This window comes from Phascolarctos cinereus, unplaced genomic scaffold, assembly GCF_003287225.1.
Source record: "Phascolarctos cinereus isolate Bilbo 61053 unplaced genomic scaffold, phaCin_HiC Scaffold_5;HRSCAF=322, whole genome shotgun sequence".
In the NCBI taxonomy this organism is placed as follows: domain Eukaryota; kingdom Metazoa; phylum Chordata; class Mammalia; order Diprotodontia; family Phascolarctidae; genus Phascolarctos; species Phascolarctos cinereus.
In genome coordinates, this window is record NW_027555958.1 from 268,938,337 (window position 1) to 268,960,955 (window position 22,619).

The 22,619-nt window shown below is 36.4% G+C and overlaps 1 protein-coding gene across 1 annotated transcript in view; it reads left to right on the plus strand.

Moving 5' to 3' along the window:
* The window catches only part of CCDC40 (coiled-coil domain 40 molecular ruler complex subunit), a 92,735-nt gene that overhangs the window by 7,114 nt on the left and 63,002 nt on the right, over positions 1–22,619 (plus strand). Inside the window, exons 5-10 of the mRNA XM_021000777.2 lie at positions 9,012–9,160; positions 10,981–11,064; positions 11,144–11,363; positions 18,574–18,731; positions 18,998–19,120; positions 21,160–21,281. Of these exons, the coding sequence (XP_020856436.1) occupies positions 9,012–9,160; positions 10,981–11,064; positions 11,144–11,363; positions 18,574–18,731; positions 18,998–19,120; positions 21,160–21,281 (856 nt within the window). The remainder of the gene's footprint in view (positions 1–9,011; positions 9,161–10,980; positions 11,065–11,143; positions 11,364–18,573; positions 18,732–18,997; positions 19,121–21,159; positions 21,282–22,619) is intronic.

The following is a 22,619-nucleotide window of genomic DNA, read 5'->3' on the forward strand; positions in this document are numbered from 1 at the left end:
TGCTGAGGCAATTGGGATTAAGTGACTTGCCTAGGGTCACACAGCTAGTAAGTGTCAAGTGTCTGAGGCCAGATTTGAACCACTGCACCACCTAGCTGCCAGCAGCAAAGACTTTTAAAAAACTAAATTAACATTTGTCCAGTAGCTCTCATTTTAATTGACAAGGGTTACAAATGGGATTCTTATACTTAGTAATGCCAAAAAATAAGCAAAGTTAGGGAGGATTAAAAGGAATTTTTTTTTTACTTTGACCATTACAGAGATTGAGAAAGCAAGGAAAACTGAGACAAGAGTCATATAAATGAATACAAAGTGTGCCACATATGTCCAGGCATACCCTAATATATATTAAAAAAATTTGTGTCTATTTTAAAGTTTCATTTGTAAAATTACTTTGGTTTCTTTAGTGATGAATAAAAAAAAGTCCTTGTATAATTGAGTACTAAATACATGTCCACTTCTAAAAATTAAAAATCCTCTGACCACTTTAATGAAATGTACTTTGACATGCATCTGACAGGGGGAGAGGTGAGAGTGAGTAATTCTAAAAAGCAATAAGCCTACAGAGAAAAGTAAAGGGAGAGAGAGACAATACTTGCAAGGCAAAATCAGGAGGTCCAGTATGTTGTAGAGAGGATTATTTGGGTCTCTCCCTATCTATTGGCTTCTTCCCTACTGCTTACAAATATGTGCAGGTTTCCCCATATCTCTATTCTGTAACCTACTTTCTTTTAGTAGGTAAGTTAAATCAATTAGCATTCAAAGTTGAATTTGACCCTCCCATCCCCTCAAGCTATTAGTCTATTTTTAAAAGTTTTATTAATGTATTTAATTTTTATATTATATTTATGGGTTATCTCTACTCTATAAGGTCCCTAGAACAAAGTAAAACAAGTAAAACTAGTAATTTCTTCTTGTCATTTTTCAGTAGCATGCAACTCTTTGTGATGCCATTTGTGGAGATACTGGAGTGGTTTGCCATGTTCTTCGTCAGATCATTTTACAGACCTTGTGAACCAGTGCTCTATCCACGGTGACACCTAACTGCCTAAAACTAATAATATAGTGATATTATCCAAAAATGCATACATTCCAAATCTGTAGTACCCCTCTACTTCTCTATTTCAAAATTTAATATAAGCTATTATTATATATCTCGTCTCCCTTTCACAGATAAATTCCTAGAAAAATCTGTCTTTACTCATTGCCTCCACATCTCTCCTGTTACTTCTCAATCCATTCCAATCTAGCTTCCAGACTTTATCACTCATCTGAGACTGCTCTCCTAGTATTAATGATGATCTCCTTTTCTATGTGTACTGATAATCTGGTTTTTACATCACCTTTATTTACAAATATTTCCTCTTTTCCTCTTCCCTTTAAACTATCAGAACTATCCCTTGTAACAAAGAATAAAAAGAGAATAATGTTCAGCAATCCATCAGATCAGTTTGACAATTATATGTGACGTTCCATGCCCTTAGTTCTCCGACTCTGAAAAGAAGGGAGGAAGGTACATTTATATTTCTTTCCCCCCCCACCCCAAGGCCATACTTGGTTATTATAATCACACAGGATTCAGTTTCAGTTTTTTTCTTTCCATTTACGTTGTTGTAGTCATATATATTGTTTTATTTGTTCTGAGTCCTTTCTGCATTAGTTTCTTTAAGTCTTCCTATGCTTCTCTGAATTCTTCAAATTGATTATTTTTATTACATGATAATAATGTTTTGCATTCATATACCAATTGGTTTAGATAATCCCCCAGTTGATGAGCATCTACTTTGCTTCCATTTCTTTGCCACCACAAAAAGAGTTGCTATTAATATTTTGATGGAACCTTAATAGTGATCCTTAAATACTAAATCCAATAACCTTCTTTTAGTCCTCATTCTTTGACCTCTCTGTAGAATTTGATACTTTTGGCCACTCTGTCCTCCTATATACTTTCTCATCCTGGGATTTCCGTGACATTGCTTTCTCCTGAGGCCACTAGTTGCCACTCTCCTTTGTTGGATAATCATCTTTCTCTACCCTCGAAACAGAGGTGTTCCCCAAGGTCCTGACCTGGGCCCTCTTCTTTTCTCTCTGTTCTCCATCTCCCTTGATCAGTTCTCATTTCTTCTGTTATCATCTTTGTGAAAGCATAATGTTTGGCACATGCACAGACACTATCAGTTTGTTAAAATGGAATCACTCCCGTAGAAGATGGTAGTGGGCTTTTTTTGGCAGGCTAGAGGACTGGAGCATGTGTCAACATTTAGCATTGGCCTACCATTTCATTGGAAGCAGCCTTTTTCCATCCACTGCTTACCCAGAATTACACATGACTTTAAAATGTCCTGACTCAGCAGCAACCAGGGTTTTTAGCAAAAAACATTCCTTTCTGAGGGTGAAAAGGGCTCCTTCATTTCTATCAGGTACTAGGAAGAGGAGGACCTGAAGGCTAAAATGTAGAATATCCATACATTCTCTAGTCTTCAGAAAGCAGACATCTTGGCAAAGAGATGGTCTGTCAATTTGCCAAACAAACATAAGATTTTTATATCTATATATAAAACCCTAATTTCTCTCCTGAGTTCCAAGGCTATATTACTAACTGCTTATTGGACACCTCTAATTGGGTCTCCATTAGGCATCTCAGACTCAAAATTTCTAAAACATAACTCATCTTTCCTTCAAAAATATACTCCACTTCCTAATTTCACCATTTCAGTTGAGGGCACGTCCTTGAGACTGCTTCCTCAAATTCAATCCGTTGCAAAGTCTTTAATTCCACCCCCACTTTATCTTTTTCCTCCATTTCCTTCTCTTCACCCACACAGCCACTATCCTAGTTCAGGCCCTCATCATTTCTCACCTGAATTGTTTTAATAGCTTCCTAATTGGTTTCCCTAGACTCCAAATTCTACCCTCTCCAATTAGGTCTGATCATGTCACTCCCCTGCTTAAGAAGTTTTATTGGCTCCTTTTACCTAATAAAAAATACAATGTCTTCTATTCAGCATTTAAAGGCCTTCAAAATCTGGTTCCAAGCAATCTTTCCAGATTAATTTCACGTTATTTTCCCTCAGTAGTTTCTGTTCCAGGCAAACTAGTCTACTTGTTCTCTAGATGTGATATTCCATTTTTAATTTATTATGCCTTTACGCAGACTGTCACTATGTCTGGAATGTACTACCTCCTCCCCTCTTACTTATAGAATCCCTGACTTTTTTCAAGGATTAACCAAAGTGCTACTTTCTACACAAAGTCTTTACTGACTCTCCCCATTTCTTAGTGCTCATCTGCCTCTGGGATTACTTGTATTGACTTTGTATATGTTTACTATCATCTTATGTGTGTACATATTGTGGCAGAATATAATCTCATTGAAGGTAGGGACCGTTTCTTGTTTGGCTTTCTATCTCTAGCACATAAAATAATCTGACACTTAATAAATGCTTGTTAAATATATAATTAGATAAAGGAATCAGTTCTTATAGAGGTATCAGTTCTTATAGAGGCATCAACTAGATGCCTTTTCAGGACCTTTCTAATGATGCTGTGAATTAGTCTAGAACTTTAGAGTTGGTGCTGGGGAGTTTTATTGGAGTATCTCCATTTGTAATAAACTGGGTTAAGTGAAATTGTGAGTATTTATAAAAACCAGGATTTTAATTGTGTTTGGGTTTTGAGGGAGGTGTCTAAGCAAGTATCTATGTGTGCATGTAAGATTGGCATTGGACTAACTAAAGGAAAGTAAGATGGAGTTTATGTTTCACAGAAAAGATAAAGATGATAATTGAGAAAAACTTTAACTTTGGATGTTAATGGATTTAATTCACTTATAAAAATAAAATTGGTTACAAAATGGACCCTAAAATATGTTGCCTTGCATATACATTAAAGACAAAAATGCCACATAAAGGTTTATGAGAAATTAGAAAATTTATCCGCTGACTCCAGAAAACCAGGAGTTAAAATCATGATTTTAGATAAGAATGGTTTCAAATGAAAAACTACTAAGATAAAGAATTAGGACAATTATATCACAATTAAATAAAAATTAGCCATCAAAGTACTCTAATATTAAATATGCACGCACGCACTTAGACTTGTCTTGAAACTTCATTTTTAAAGGTATAGTTAATTGAATAACAAAATGATAAAGACCAAAAAACATGATCAGTGGAATTTCAATGCTTCATTTTCTGAATATAATAAATGAGAAAAAATTACAGAATTGAATGTTATCCTGGAAAAATAGATTTGATAGCTATATAGAGAAAAAATGAATGGGTTCATTTAAAACTTGAGCAATTATGGATTGAAAATGGACTGGCATTTGGGATTTTGAGGTTCAGAGGGATAAGCCCTGAGAAGAAATTTGAACTATCACAATCATTGATCCAGGAATTGAATTTGAGTCATACCTGGGAATTTAGAAAAGCAGTTTATGAGAAAGGAGAATGTTGGAGGAAGGAACTGGAATATCATGATGCGAACAGCAGCAGAGATGGTAACAGTGAGGAGGTAGTGTCTGAAGACCTGCCTAGGACTTAATGAACTAAGTGCTGAAATGCAACTAAATGATGATGGAGATGGCGGGTGAAGTGGAGAGACGGGGGGAGAGGAAGAGAGAGATACAGATATACAGGGAGGGAGAAACAAAGACAGAGACACAGAGTCAGAAAGACAGAAACAGAGAAGAGCTGACCTACAACAGAGAGGAAAAATCTCAGTGGGATACCAGGTCCCTGCAGGCATCTTAGAATGAAGAACTTGGACTGAAGCTGCTACTTATTATTGCTTATTCAAGGAGTGAAAAAAGTTTCCAAAGGTCTACCCTTCTCCTAATTTCTGCATACAGTTTTTACAGAAGTCCTACTGGGGCACTCCTTCCCCCTTACATCACAGTAGTCAGGTTGTCACAGAGATATTCTCAGGGTCTGGACTTGCCAAAGCCAAAAGCAATAACATTGTACACACACATCAAGGGCATCCTCAATAATGGGAACAGGCACGCTTTCACAAGTGATATTCTATAGTGAACCATGCCATCTTTACCATCTCATATGGTAAAAATGTACAGTATACAAGATTAAATTGTGTTTATTGTTTGTTTATCATGAAAAAGCATTTGATTTAGAACAGCCAAATGCCTCCTCGTAGGCTATCTTTCGTCAAGGTGTCTAATCCATACGTCAGTAGTCATTCAAGATTTCTTGAAAGATATACCTAGAGAATAATCTTGTTCAACAAACCTCTGATCATAAACATCAGAAGATCTGGAGGCTGTGCAGCATAGATTCCAAGTTTTAAAAGAATTCCTTCTGGATAGTGAGGTCCTCCAGATGCTGTTGTTTAAAGATGACATTTTGCTGGTTGTATCAAGCCCTCAAACATTGCAGGACCTCATAGAAGAGATATGTAACCACTCAAAAAAAAAAAAAGAATTTGACTTGACTATTCACACAGGAAAAACCTAATGGTGAAGAATGCTTGTTTCTCAGATTATGCCATGCAGTTAGGTGGATATACTATATAGAACTTGTCCAGCAGTATGTATATCTGGGACAGAGTACAGATGAATGAATTAACAGCTTATATTAAGTGCTTACTATTGTCAAACACTGGCTAAATGCTGGTAATACAAATACAAAAGTGAAAAGTAGTCCTTCTGCACAAGGTGGTTTTTTAAAAAATTTATTTTCTTTCATCTTTAGAGCTTTTTAAAAAATGTTTAAATCTTTCATACAAATAGAATTCACTAGAATATTTAGCATAAGATATGAGACATTGTGGTATAGTAGATAGAGCACTAACATTGAAGCCAGAAATACCTGGATTCAGATTCTACCTCTGACACACATTGGCTATGGGACCCTGAGCAAGTCACTTATCCTTGCAATTCTCCAGAAAATTCTCTAAGACTGTAATTGGCAGAGAAGGTGCTGACCTGCATGGGTAGAGAAAGTTTTTTCACCCAGGAGTTCCCTATGTCAATGAAATGACAGTTTCAGTTCCTATCCCTATTATATTGTTGGTAGGACTAGAGATAGTGAGACTATAGCCTAAAGCTGTTATTACAGGGGAAAAAAAGAATGTATCTATACAAAAATATTTATAGCTGCTTTATTTGAAATTTTAAAAAAACCTGGAAACAAGCCATAAATCGAACTCCTGAGTACTAGCTGAATAAATATATGTATCAACGTAATAAAATGCCATTTTGACCCCAAAAGTACAAATATGAAAAATATAAAAATATGGAAACATATAAACATGTATGTATATGATTTAAAGTGAATTTAGCCTTAGAAAAACATATACATTTTTAATGACTGTACTGAAAACCTAACAGTAACAAAACTTTATAAATACATTGTTGAGAAAAGAAATTGGAAGAGGACATAGAGCAAATAAATTATTATAAAATTATTGCCATTTTATTAAAGTCTACATTCTTTTTTATCAAAATGTAAATAGGATTTTATGTATTTACTTGGGGTTCAACTCTATATTCTCTTGTATTCAGTGAGAGCATTTATAGAAAAAACTTATTTTAAAAAAAAGTAAACAGCATTTTCCCACATGAATAATGCTGTTAATGAGAAGCAAATGCGATAGTGGCTAAAATGTTGAACTTAGAGTCAGGTATGACCTAGATTCAGATCCTGCCTCTGACACTTATGTGATTATAACTCAGGTACTTAAACTCTCTGAGCCTCAGTTTCCTCATCTGTAAAATGGATATAAATAATACCTCTATTATATATCTCACATAGTTGTTGTGAGGATCAAATGAGATAATATATGTAGTGTTTTGCAAACCATAAAATGCTTTACCAGTGGTCAGGTTTTCATTAACATAATCTTTTTGTAGAATGCTTTAAGGTTTGCCAAGTGCTTTGCATGCATTAACTATCTCATTTAATCCTTGCAACAGCTTTGTAAAGTTTGTACTACAGGTATGATTATCCCTATTGTACAGAATAGGAAATATTTTGAGCTACTTTGCTAGCTTTAGGGAACTAAGAAGGATATAATACCAATGCCTCATTTCATTCCTCAGCTCATTTGCTGAAGTTGGTTAGACTTACAAAGCTGTTCCTTATTCCAACTTGGCTTCTAAAGGAGGCATTATCTAACTGAAGGAAAAAGAGGGAAATTTTGTTTTCAGGCATTGTTGATAAAAGTTGTCTTTTGTATTTATATGTAAATTATTTTTACAACATTGTGTATGGTGGTCCACAAGAAAAAGACCCCATAGTCTTTTATGCTATTCTTGTGGACAAAATGGAAAAATTTGGGCTAGATGAAAGAAAGTACAGTTAAGTGGATTTAGAACTGGTCAAACCAGGTAGGCAAGCAAGCATTAAGTGCCTACTCTAAGTCAGGCACTGTGTTAGGTACTATGGATAAAAAGAAAGACGTAAAATGGTCTCTGCCTTTATGGAACTTACATTCTAATTGGGAAGACATGCATTTGTGTGTGTGTGTGTGTGGTCTGTGTGTGTGTGTCTGTGTGTATTGTCTGAGGGAAAAGCATTAGCATCTGTGCGATAAGGGAACCTGAAAAAGCCCCATACAGAGAGAAGCGTTTGTACTGATTCTTGAAGGAAACTAGAGATTCTAAGAGGCAGCAGTAAGGAGGGAGAGCATGCCAGTCCTGGGGCCTAGCCTGTATAAAGGGACAGAGATGGGATATGTAGTACTATATGTAAGTAACAACACCTCAGCCAATATGACTGGACCATAGGATACATAGAGTAGACTAATATATATCAAGACTGGTGAGGTAGGATGAAGTCAAATGCCAAACAGAGGAGTTTATGTTTAAGAAGGAGACGTTGGAGTTTATTAAAAAAAAAAAAAAGAAAAGGATTTATTAACATAGTCATATCTGCACCTTAAAAGAAAAACAACTTTGGCAGCTGTATGGAAGATAGATTGGAAGTGGGGATAAACCTGAGGTAGGGAGACCAATTAGGTGGCTGAATGACTGGATCCAAAGACCAATCATTAATATTAGATGTCAACTTGAAGAAAAATCACGAATTGAGTACCTCATGGATCTTTGTTTCACCCTGTGCTATTTATATCTATATCACTGACTTGGATAAATGAAAAGATAGTATGCTTATTTGTTGTGAAGACTATACAAAGTTAGGAAGTATAGCGAACACACTAGATCACAGTCAGGATTCAAAAAGATCTTAACAAACTGGAACACTGTGATGAAGGCAATAAAACAAAATGCAACACAAGTAAATGCAACGTCTTATACTTGGCTTTCAAAACATCAATTTCATATATATAGTGTAAGGGAGATGTGGCTTGAAGACAATTCTTCCGGAAAAAAGGATCTGAGAGTCTCAGTGAGTTTTAGTGTGCTGCATATTGGATATGAGTTGACAGTCTGATATGACAACCATAAAAGCTAATGAATTCTTACACTTCATTAAGAAAGGCATCAGTGTCTGGAACTAGGGAAGTGGAAGTCCTGCCATACTTACTGGTCTGAACAAATTTAGAATACTGTGTTCAGTTCTAGATACCACCTTTTAGGGAGGACATTTATGAGCCATCTGGAGGAAGCTGGCTGGGATGGTAAGAGCCTCCAGATCATGCCATATGAGACAGATTAAAGGAAATGGGGATATTTGGCCTAATAAAAAAAGCTAGTCATTTTATTTCAGTGAATCTCTCATCAAACCTTAAAATCCCCAAAGTTCTCCCAAATCCAAAATCGAGAGAACTGAATATTATGTGGAAGCTGATTTGTCACATGTGAATGAAAATACATACATGAAGTACATCCTTGTCCTCCCACAACCAATTAGTAATGAACTCAGAACCACTAGTTTTGAGGCAATCTTTAAAAACTGAATCATAGAATAAATGGTGACAAATATTCATATGTAAAATTAACCCACTGTTTATTTTGACTTCTAAGTGATTTTTCTTGCTGTCCTACCTGACATTCATCATTTCTTCTTTTCTTTACTCTCTCTCAATCCCAATAGGAACTGGCATCAGAGCAGTTACTCCATTGTTGAATACTATTAATTTCTACAACCCTTCTAGTGGAGTTGAGACAGAGCATACATCAGAATCAGATATAAGTGAGGAGGCAGAAGAAGAAACTCAGTTGGTGGTTTTGGATCCAGACCATGTAAGAAGATTCTTAAATTTCACTTTTGGCATAACAGCTGAACGTGGATTGAGAAACAACTGGATTATGCATTGATTTGCAGCTGCATTTTAATCCTATTTTCTCTCTCCACTCTACCCAGACAACTCCTACTTCCCTGAGCATCCTAGTCTGATATTACCACTTCCTTTCTAAATTCTTACCACATTTGTCTATGACATTCATTTGGTATTTAACATGTACAATGCATTTCTCGTTTCCCCACCCCTCCTTAAGAACAAGGACAATTCCTGATAGATTTTTCCCCCTATTCCTTATAATGCATAGCATGGTTGATTTCTTTTTCCAAAACGGCTAAGTATATGACTAATGTGAACATATTAGATGTAAGCCAATTTGGTGGAATATGGTCAGAAATGGGGAATTGGGAAGAGCCTGCCAAAGTGCCCAAATGTGATGTGCACATCTCCACAACCAAACTTTGCCACAATTTTTAATCTCTTACCTTTAACAATTTGTACCTTTTCCAAAGCCAAGACCTCTATCTCCATTAACTAATATTGGTTTTCTAAGATATGGATGTGTAGTATGCCCCTCTATGGCTATCTCTCCATCTTCCACTCATATTGGTGAGCTAGGTCCTTAGAGGATGACTGACTACTACTCTCTTCAGAATTCTAGAGGTACCTTAGGGGTTGGGTTTCTAGTTCTGTCACTCTTAAATCTCTACCTCTGTGCTTTCCACTAAGATCAATCAGCCATACTTCAATTAATTTTTAGAAAAGGGTGATATAGAAATTTGTGATATAGTAAGAATGATTGGTACAAAGCATACCTCTAACTCACAAGCTGGGGGTACATTCTCCCCCTGTACACACAAGGTCCCTGGGGAAAGAGGCTCAGTCTTAAAGTACAAAGGCAGTGAGGCACATATATATCACATTAGGCAAGGGAATAGCTCTTCTTTGTGGAGGTCCCATGGAATTCCCCTTAGGTGTAACCCTTTGATGGACCCAGGAATTAATGCCTTTCTAGGGTCCACAGCTGGCATTCTGTCCATCAAAAGGGGTTATATAGTCCTTTAAGCTGTTTTCCTCCTTTGGGTGGCTATCCTTCTGAAACTGTCTGTCTGTCCATATTTGTTCTCAGTGTTTCTTTATCTATTCCCAGCTGTATATATTGTCTTCTGCTGGTCTAGAGTCTCTCCAATAACATGATCAATGTTAGGAAGCGGAGAGAAATAGAGAGAGACAGACAGAGAGAGTCAGAAAAATAGAACCAGCCAGAGACAGAGAAAGAAGAGAGATAGATACAGAAAGAAACAGAGAAAGAGAAATTACTCCATCCACCTCCCTCCCGCCACTCCCACTGCTGCCAGTGATTCTCAGTGGCTTAGCTGGAATCCTTAGCTACAGAACTTGGAGTCTTCCAGTGATAAGTTGTTCTACCAGTTAACTCTTTCACCTCTGAACTCAGTGCTCTTTTCATAGATAGGCCCAGAGATGTGTCTGATTCTTTCAGCTAATCATAAGATGTTTCTTCTAAGGTATCACCTGCCTTCATCTAATGGCTCAAAGACTTATGTTCCTTTCAGTTTAAGGGCTTGTTCAAACTTTGTGTTGAGATTATGGGAAAATTCCTTAATGTTCTGTTTATACCATTGATTGGTTGACTATTTGGTGTGGTGGTGGAACCACACTCCTGCATTAATAAATGCTTCCTCATGTGTGCATTCATCAATGCACACGTGAATTACACAATGTTACAAACCAAACATGTACAATCTTATTTCCTACCACTGGCTTCTGGGTAGTAAAAACATTGGTTTTCCTTTATTTCAGCCCTTGATGAAAAGATTCCAAACTGCACTGAAGAATTATCTAATGAAACAGATAGAAAGGCTGAAACTAGAGATCCGTGAGCTGGTACAGTATCAGTTTAGTTGATCAATCACACAAATTTTGTCCAATGTAGGTGGCACTGACTGACTTCTCTTCTGTATAGACTGTGGCTACAAAGCATGGCAAAACTCAAAGGGAGGAGCTTGGCGTACAACTCTATGGTGTACAGCAGCATTTGGCCCAGCTACAGATGGAATTGGAGAAGAAACATGATCAATATTCTATTCTAGAGGCTGAGAGAAGGCAGACAGAGGATGAACTCCAAAACACAAGGGACCTCTACAACAAAACCATTATGACAGTCAAGGAGGAATGGAAAAAAAGTAAATGGCAATATCTTTTTTAATTGGCTTTTTTTTTTCCTATTTAGAGTGCAACTTTGTTGTGTCTTTCATAATACAAAAGGCCTATAGAAATCACACATGTATGATTCTTCTCAAGTATTCTGAGACTAGAAAGCATGCATTTCACAGTATTACAGAGAAAAGTTTTATTAGGGAAAGGAAGGAAAGGAACAAACATTAAGCACCTACTATGTGCCAGGCACTGTGCTAAGTGCTTTATAAATGTTGTTCCATTTATCTTCACAATAACCCTGGGAGGTAGGTGCTCTTATTATGCCCGTTTTACAGTTGAGGAAACTGAAGCAGATAGGGTTAAAGGATTTGCCCAGGTTCACATAGCTAGTAGTGTCTGAGGCTGGATTTGAACTCAGGTCTTACTCAGTTCTATCCAGCCACCTCTATTAAAGTGAGGGAAATCACATAGAAGTAAAAGAATACATAACCATCAGTCCTAAAGATCTATGTGAGTCCCCAGAGGCACACAAAGTCCCTGCTTATGAGGATCCTCTTCCATAAACACTGGTTGGTTTGGGGTTTTTTTTTTTTACTCTCTGCTGCTCAAGGTGGGAAAAGGCACAAAGTTAGCAGCTTGTTCTCCTCTTTATTGTCTCTTTTCATAGTCCCATAGCTTGACCTCTTCATAGTCCCATAGCCTGTCCATAACTTCTCCAGGTTTTCAGATTAGCAAGCAAGTCTCTATAGACACCTCTGTTTTTCATTGACATCTTCCCAGTGTAATAGAAGAACAAAAACTACCTTTGGAGTCTTTCTTTCCTGGTGGCTAACGCTCCCTACAAGCTCTTTCTTCTTTCCCCATCCATCGCTATGCTTATATCTTGGAGTAGAGACTTTAGTTTCTCCAGTTATTCAAATAGTAAAGGAACAGGGAAGAAACAAGTTTCTGCTGCCAAAATTAGACTTAAAGAAAGAAGAGTAGGTATTAAATAAAACTTAAAGGGACACTATTATTTCCTGGATCGGGGGCCCTAGAACCATATGAGAGAAAATCTTATCTATTTTCTATTTTATAAACTTTCCCAAAGCAAGGTTTTGAGCATTAATGCAATTCCTCTTTTCCCCCTATGCAAAATATGAATCAATAACAGTTGCCATCAGCGTGGAGTTAGGATACTGCTTGTGGTCTTGTCGCCATCCCTATAGCCCATGCTCACAGGTCCCTACTTCCCTGCAAGGTGGAGCTGAGAGTGGTGACCAGAGAATAGATCATGCCTAGGGGGAGCAGAAAGAGAAGGACTGGAAAAGACAGGTAATGTTCACATCCTAAATGTAAGGGCCAGAGTGGAATGAGAATCCTACCTCCTGCAGCAGTTTGTCAGGTGAACTTTTTACATCATATAAACAACCCCTCACTGACATACTATTCCAGAAGAAAGATATGTGTATATACAGCAATCACTAATAATACAAGGTAGTTAATGTTTAAGTGCTAAATGTGTGGTATATATAAATAATAAATGCTCTAAGAAATTAGAGAAAGAAGAAACCTCGATTTCTTCTTACTAGTTAGGATAGACTCCAAAGACTAAGTGAGATTTGAGCTAGTGAGATTCAGGTATATATGGAAAAGAGAAGTAATGGCCTTTCAGATGAGAGGAATGGTCTGAACAGAGGAGTGAAGATGTGTCCAAGGAACAATGAGTAGACAAGTTTGGCATGAAGATATGGAGAGTAGGGAGGGAAATAAGTTTGAAAAGATAAGTCAGGACCTTGGATAGACCTTGGAGATATATATATATATATATATATATATATATATATATATATATATATATATATTTGGAGGACCTTGAATATATATATATATTATATATATATATATATATATATATGTGTTTATCTGAGTCTATTTTCTATTCCCAGAATCAGTAGTTTAGCAGGTATTATATATTTTAGTTATATTAATTCCTTTTATTTATGTATTATTTTCTTCTTTCTCAACTGCTCCTCAACTCTAATAGTATTTAAAAAAGATAAAGTATTGATATCTCTTGTTTGTTTATATCACAAGTTCCTTCTAGTATCCCTTCCTCTTCCTCTACCAGAGAGCCATCTGTGGCAGGGGAAAAATAAAATGACTGAGAAAACAAGGTTTTGAGCTTCCAAGCATATCTATTTAGTAAGCAAATCATGCCAATTGCCCAACAAATTAGGACCAGTCGCCTTCCTCAGCTTTGGCACTGGACCACAAATACAGGGAGAGACATATTTTTATACATTAAAAACAATCAAATAAATTAAAATGTATATTAAAAATCAAATAAAAAATTTAAAAGGCCAATTAATTAAAAGGAAACAATTAACAGGATACAATAGGTAATCTGATTTCTAATTGGAGGAAAGATTAAGGACTTTCCAAGTTGGGGGAGGGAAAGCAACAGGTACAATTCCTTGAATTCAGAAAAAGATTGGTCAGTATGGGGCCAGTTTTTAAATAAGACATATGGGTTGATTGATATGTACAATTGCTTTCCTTGTATCAATCTTTGGATCTGACTGGGTTTCTGGTCAGCATAACCTAGGTCTTTAGTTAAGGGTCTCTAAAAAGCAAGTAGAGGTCCAGCTTTCCAGCCATGCAGGGCTAGGTTCAAACAATGCATTATAGTTTATCCTCATAATTCCCATAATTGAATAAAGTTTTCTCACAGGATGGAAATTGGACTAGACTTGTAATTGAATAGAAAGGAAATTGAACTAGCTTCAGAATTGAGACGCAAGGTGGAGTCAGTTTCCCACAGTTAATCACTTGCTGCTCCAATTCCCTTAATTCCTTCAATTTCCCCCCTTTTTGGGGAATGGGCAGCCCACTCCCCTCATGGATCACTTATCTATAAGCCAAATCTATAAGTTTTTTCAAATATTCATAATCAGAATTACATAAGTCAGGTTACATATCAAGTTACTTAGAGAACTTATAATGGATTAATTCTAAGAGGGAAGGTTTACATGTCACCAAAGTAACCAAGAAAATTTAAACATGAACATAAACACCATGAAACAAAAGGCCAGAGCAATACAAGAACGATCATTAATGTTCACTAACATCGATTTCCTTGTATCCTAGTAACCCATTCCCAATGTCTATTAAATAGGTGCATTTTGAGTCCTAGATATCTCATGTAGTCATCTGGTCCTGGAATATCTTCTCTTGGACATTCTGGAACAGGCTTCATTTCTCAGGACAACTCTGAAAGGGGCTCTGCTTCTCTGGTTCCAAATCACTTGTAGAGATTCCTAGATAATTCTGCTAAAATCTGCCAGTAATAAGACTTAATACAATTTAGTACAATCTTTTAAATTTGGTTCTCCAAACCTGATATTTCAGAGATTTTCAGTTGTTGTTTCTTTCTTTACCTGAACCCCATACTTGATATGAGAATCTTTTAAAAAATTCATGTGGTTATAACCTGTAAAATGAACTCTTCTGTCTTTTAAAATTATCAGATAGTTTAAAAATGGGAAAATAATTTCACTTCCTTTATAATTATCAATATAATTTTATGTGTAAAATCCTTAATTCAATTTTGAGAACTTACTACTAAAACATACTCACAGCCTAAATTTCCATACTAGATACATTTAGAAGCCAATCACATATATATATGTATATAGTTCTGAGAGAAAACAGTCTAATCCTGTTAATTTCTCAAAACTTGCCAGTCCATTTAATTGGAAAACCTTTATATTGCATCTTTGTCTTATACTTTGTCTAATTTATCCTTTTGAAGGATATTATCCTCATATCATAATTTGACCACAAATCCATTTAAAATTGTAAGATTTTTCATGCTTGTATACTATTATGGTAATTCAGAGATGTTTCGATACCAATCTAGTAATTAATAGATTTAGTATTATACTTAAAAAATGTCGGCTGCTCACCTGCCTTTTACAAATTTGCTATGAAAGGAAAAGGAGGGACATCATTCTAACAATGTCAAGACTCGTCCCCTCAAGGGCACAGACTGACCTGACATTATACCATAACGTGAGAAAAACTCCCTTAGCTCTGTTTGATTCTAGGCACGAATCTTATCTGATTGCTACAATCACGTAATCACAGAGTATCAAAAGTAAGGCTCAGGATTAATGAGGTGAGGAAATTTCCTGTTCAGAAAGGACATACTTTTACTTTTGGCTTCATGACAATTCAGACAACAAAACCTCAAAACAAGAATAATACAATATATACCTCAAATAGCAAAATTAACCCAACTTAGGGCTTAAATACTATTAATTTTGTCTTGTTTCTGTTATGGTTACATTTCATTTATCTTTTACTTATACATTAAAACTAGCCATATTCTGGGGTTTTAGGCATATAGCAAATACCTGACAACTGGCTCATAGTAATACATTACATATCAAGCATATAAATTTGGGGTTTTTTTGCTTTTTGCTGGGCAATTGGGGTTAAGTGACTTGCCCAGGGTCACACAGCTAGTACGTGTTGTGTGTTGTGTATCTGAGACCAGATTTGAACTCAGGTCCTCCTGACTTCAAGGCCAGAGCTCTATCCACTGTGCCACCTAGCTGCCCCCTAGCATATCAATTTATTAAACAATGCATGCCAATTGCCCAACAAATCGGGACAACATCGCATGTGAAAAGCCGTATTTTTTAAAGACGAAGAAAAAGAAAGAAGAAACAGTCAGCACAATTGATCAACACAACAACAAAAAAGTCTGAAAATATGTTCAATGTATAACACTTATGGACCTCTCACCTCCTCAAAAGGGTTGGGTCGGAGTGTCTTCTCCTAGCTTTCCTTTCATGCCATGTTTGTTTTTTATTATTTTGCAAGATTCAATTTTGATTTTTTTTGGTGTGGTTGTTTTTTTCAATTTACATTGTTTTAGTCATGTATATATTGTTTTTCTTGACCTTGCTTACTTCACTCTGCATCAATTCACATAGCTCTCTCTCTGCTTCTTTCTATTCAGCATAATTGTCATTTCACAGTAATATTCCATTATTACATTAAAAATTCTATTATAGTCACATACCACAGTTTATTTAGCCATTCCCCAATTGATAAGCATGTACTTTGTTTCCAGTTCTTTGCTATCATAAAAAATGCTGCTAAAATATTTTAGTGCGCTTGAGGACTTTCTTCTTATTAATGGCCCCCTTGGGGTATAAACTTAGTAATGGAATCTCTGGGTCAAAGGGTATGGACATATTAGTCCTTTTATTTACATAATTCAAATTGCTTTCCATAATGGTTCTAATAGTATTAAAACAATAATTTTCTACTATCAATGTTTGATCTTTTCTTAACTAAGCTTCTCTACTAATTGAGTTTGTGAAAATGCTAAACACAATTCCCTCTATGCAATAGACAGAGGATTAATTCAGTTGTAGAAATTAAGGACATTAGTTGTTTAAAGGAAATCTTGCCAGAAGTAGTTCATCCTAAATGTATTTGGAGACAAGTTTCTGATGACAAGTAATAGTTAGAATTAGAAAATAGTCAACCTAAAATATCAAAATAATAAATAAAATTGAAAATTATGGCATTATGAAAGTCTGTCAAAATGAAAAATAATATTGTAATGACTAGGTCATATAGAAGCATGGTAATCATCATGGATTTTATGAAAAGGAAAGATGGAGAGCAAAAACTTCAGTATTTATCTCACTATCCAGACTAAGAGGAGAGTGCTGTGATTTTAGATAATCAGTTCTCTAGAATAGAAGGGCAAACCATCCAGTTACTATAGCTTAATAGAAGTATCTCCAAAGAACACCCAGTTGCTTTGCTCCAATTCATTATTTATGCTGAAATTTTTTCATTGATAATTTGCTTTCTTGAGTATCTCCAACCTACCTGTCCAATTTTGTTGTATACTACTTCCCTTCACACATGCTGTGTTGTAGGCTAACCAAGCTACTTGAGGTTCTCTGAGTTTACCCTGCCCTTTCATGCCTCTGTGACCATTATACCCCATGTCTGGAATGGTTTCCCTACACAAACCTTTGCCTACTGAAAAACTTCCCCTCAAGACCCAGTTCAGAATCTACCTCTTCTGTGAAACGTTCTGTAAGCCCTACATATAAATGATCTCTTCTTAGCAAATCTACACACATATTTATTTCATCTTCCTCCATCCTCATTAAATTATAAGCTACTCAGGGGCAAGAACTGTGCCTTGTTTTATATTAATATATATGTAACATAAAATACTTATGACTATTATAATTATACACAATAATTTGTAATTATATATACATATATGTATATACATATATATATATACACAAACATATATATATACACACACACACATATATATCTGCTACTTCAAGTCCCAATTTTGTCCATGCTGACCATATCTAGTCCATCCCATTCACTTTATTTCCTTGTTTCCCAAATTGTGGCTGCTCGCTTCTGGTACTAACTTGCCCAGATAAGGCCAAACCAAGCACAAAGGGAGCATCTTACCATGTCTAAACCTATTCTTCTGGCTTAAATCCTGGAGTGTCCAGGGCCAAACAGACATTATTATAAATTATAAATTAATAAACTGGCATTGTAGGTTGCAAATCAATCTTCTGTGAGTTGGGTTAGTATCAATACATTCACCAGGGTCTGACCCAGTGTCTTATCACAGTTCCTGGCCCAGAATAGGTACTTGATGAATTCTTCATGATGGATCATTTGATCATGTCTGGGTAAATGGATAATGACACATTTCTGAATCTGAAACTAAGGTTGAAAACACCACAGAGAGAAGGCCTGTATAGAGATATGTGTCAACTTTCTAAAATTATTATACCACCACATCCTATCCCCTCAGGATTAATGTTTCTTCACTGTAACTAATCCTATGACTTCATTTTAAAAATATTTTCCCTTGAAAGCTGTAGATTTGCCAACATTTCTGTAAAGAGGAATGCTGCAAAATTAAAGCATTGTGTCTTTAGACATAGGAAGGAGCTCCTCTGAACCACAGGAAATAGTATGACACTTCATTTTGTGGGGCTAAAATCTCACTTGGTTCTCTTTCATTAGATCATAAGATCTTTGAAGGCTAAGACTAGACTGATATCACCTCATCCCAATGGGATTGGAGGGTCAGAGAAGCTACTGTTCTTTACTTCTTCACTTTAGAATATCAGAGGAAAGGTATGTTCTGATAAATAATATTCATATTCTCTCTCTCTCCAGTGGCTTCTCTACAGAGCGAGATGGAAAACTTGACATTGCGTCTGTTCTACCTGCAAAATATAGACCAGGATGTACGAGATGACATCAGTGTAATGAAACAGGTGGTAAAGAAGGCTGAAGTTGAGAAGCTGAATGCAGAGCTTGAGAAGAAAAAACAGGTATTTGACAAGTTGAACATATGTGTAACCATTACTATTTCTTATATGAAATTTACTAAGGAAGGCTTAAGTTTGCTAATAACATGACTCTTACAGAGAAGAGTTGTTGATCTCACTGGACTGGTCTGGTTTGGTGGATTTAAGACAAACATCCCATACTAGATATTCTTTCTCACCTGGATTCTAACCCTACTCTGAATCTTAATGATTCAATGTCTCCTCTAGGACATACATCTATATTGTATATCTTCTCTTCTAATTTTCAGGACCTGTACGTGGACCAGCTCACTAGGAAGGCCAGCCAGTTAGAAGAGCATATTGCTTTACATGAAGCTCAATTAGTTACCCAGTCTGAAGATACAAAAACAGTAAGACAAGCAGTGGGTGAGGTAAGAGATCACCTAACACTTTTAAACTCTAGTATGTACATGGTCCTTATCCTGAGACAATGTGTTTCATAGAAAGAGCATTGAATTTGGACTCAGAGATCCTCAATTCAAATCCTGGTTCTGCTACTTGCTACCTCTGGGACCCTGGAGAAATTGCTTAAACCTCTCTGGGCCTCAATTTCCTTAACTGTAAAATAAAGAGATTGAATTAGATGACCTCTAAAGTCCCTTCTAGCTCTTATGCCATGAACATATATTGTCTTTTTTATTATTATTTTAAATTTAAATACTAATTTGTTGTTGTTGTTGTTGGGTTAGGTTTTTGTTTGTTTGTTTGTTTTTGGTGAGGCAATTGGGGTTAAGTGACTTGCCCAGAGTCACGCAGCTGGTTAAGTGTTATGTGTCTGAGGGCAGATTTGAACTCAGGTCCTCCTGACTCCAGGGCCGGTGCTCTATCCACTGTGCATTTTTTTTAAAGGAGCAATTTGCAACACAATTTCATTGAAAATGCTTGAGTACTTGGGCAGCTAGGTGGCGCAGTGGATAGAGTGCCAGCCCTGAAGTCAGGAGGACCTGAGTTCAAATCCGACCTCAAACAAAACACTTCACACTTACTAGCTGTGTGACCTTGGTCAAGTCACTTAACCCCAATTGCCTGAAAAAACAAAAAAAAAACGAAAATGCTTGAGTATAATATTAGAGGAAATAACAGGCAATTCATTTTTTAATAGTGACCTGATCAACATAAGCACTACAAACAATACAATTCTTGGACATTAACAATAGGTAACATAGGAAAGATATGGTATAAATACTTGCTGATTGATATGACAAAGATTTGGGGTGAGCAACTTTGTTATGATCATGGTTCCCTAGTCATATTATTTGGAAAGTGACATAAGCAGGTTCTACATGCGTGTAGCAGAATTGGGTGTAAATGAGAGACTTGGCTAGTTTCATTTACTATCAGCCAATGTAGACAAACCCACAGGAAACAGAAAACCTAAAAATACCAGTATCTTCTCTTGAAGCAAGCTTTATAGACTATCTGATCTTTCACATGTGTCTGGTTCTACCTGTACATATGTAAACACAGCCATATTTAACATCATAACTTTATTTTAAAAATAGGCAAAAGTAAAAAATAATGTTAAATAAGTGATAAAACAATGATTTCTCATCACAGCAGGCTGGCTATGCAGATTTCATCCTGTTTTGTGCTAGAGGATAAAGTCAGTTCTGGACATTTTGATTTCATTGGGTTTCAAGTATTCTGGAAGGTAGCTCTACTATTCTCACTGCACTCCAACAACACAAACAAATAACTGCATTAAGTCTTTTGGAATACCTTGTATAAGTGACCAAAGCAGTGAACTCAGAAGTCAGAAAGTCAATGCTATCAAGCTATTGTTCATGAATCTGCACATTTAAACTGTATTGCATAGTTTTCTTGCCAGATTACTTTAAACTTATCTTTTGAAAGCTATTTTCCTACATAGAAAGATATGGTAAGACTGATGTCAACAACTAAAATGTCTGATAAATTATCCTTTTTAGGTGAAAGGCTATAATCTAAAGGAAAGATGATGGGTTCTATTTTGTACAAGTTGAGTCTGTGATGTCTCCCAGACAAATAGTTTAAAATATGCAATAGAAAGATAATGATGCAGGACTAAAGCTCAGAGGGGAGACTGGGATTGGATAAACTGATCTGTGAGGCATCTGCATAGAAATTATAATTAAACCTGTGGGAACTGATAAGGTCACCAAGAGAAAGTATGGAGAGGGAAAAGAAGAGGGTCCAGATCAGGACCTTGGGGAACACCCACAGTTAGGGACCGTGATGGATTTTGATGAGTCAGAAAAGGAGACTGGGGAGTGGTGACACACAGAGGAGGAGAAACAGAGAGTGGAATATGTAAGAGTTCAGAATGGTTGTTTATTTATTTGTTTATTTTTACCTTATTCTTAGGTAAAATGAATATCTAAACTCTATTTGTAAACTAAACTTCCTGTCTCCTGCTGTAATCTCTTTGCAGGCCTGCACAGAAATAGACTCTATCAACTTGGAGAAAAAGCACCTGTTACAGAATTGGTCGACTAGTTTGATAGGAATGAAACACCGAGATGAAGCCTACACTGCTATCTTAGAAGCGCTCAGGTATGGGGACTGGCAACAGGGACGCATCAATTTCTTTGTGCTGTTTTGGTAGCGATTAGGACTAAGAAACAACAGATTTCCTCTACCAAGCTAAGGCACTCTCTTCTCTATTAGCCTAACAAAAACTCCTGTCACACTCAGGATCAATACTGGCAGTTGTTCAACCATTTTTCAGTTATGTCCAACTCTTTACGACTCCATTTTGGTGGGGGGTTTTGGGCAAAGATACTGGAGTGGTTTGCCATTTCCTTTTCCAGCTCATTTTACATATGAGGAACTGAGACAAACAGGGCTAAGTGATTTGCCCAGGGTTACACAGCCAGTTAAGTGTCTGAGGCCAGATTTGAATTCAGGAAGATGAGTCTTCCTGACTCCAGGCCTGGCATTCTATCCACTGTGCCACCTAGCTGCCCTCATGCTGGCAGCACGATGGTAGAAAAGACACCTTAACTGTATCCTGTTCTGTAAATATCACAAAATGGCCTTCTCACACTGGTAATGCCTCCACTCTAGTACCTCCTTGCCCTATTGGTGAGTTCTTCCATGGAACCTCCATTTGAGCAAATACCCCTGCCAACTATGCTCACTTCTAGCCCAGATTAGCCTTTGACCCTCCCGCTTACTTTCCACCTTGTTCCTTCCTTGCTTTATAGGTCCCACCCCACCCCTTAACCTTAGGTAGAATGTAAGCTATCTGGCAAAGGCTGACCTTTTTATTCATGCAAATATTCCCACTACTTAGTACAGTGCCTGGCACATAGAAAGTGCTAAATGAATACTTTAACTAGTCTCATCTAAATATAAAAATAATTCTCATCTACCAAACAAAATATTAAGTAATAATGGTATAGCTAATTAAAGCATTTTGAAGACATAAGGTACGCTGTAAATACTAATAAGAATAGGACATAACTAAAGATTAATCTGAGCCTTCTTTATGTATATCATCTAGTGATTGGTCAATTGAGGGTATTAACTCTTTGATTCCTTATTTATTAGGATCTCCCAAGACAAAAGACTGTATATGTAGAAATAATACTCAGTGTTAGGTTGGGAAGGGTGGGGCTGGGCAAAGTCTTCCTAAATGTTTCTCTTTATCCCTATAGTAAAGACAGTAAAGTAACATAAGGTCATCATTACTTGATAGACTGGCATACTCACTTTCCCATGGCAGTGATGTGTTAGTCATTATTCATTTTTCTCTCTTCTTCTCTCCCTCTCTCTCTTTCTAGCTTTCTTCCTCTCATTCTGGCTCTCTTTATGCTTCTCCCTTTCACAACATTTTTTTTCTGCGTATGCTAATTAGATAGCTGTACAAAAATAATTATAATGTGATGT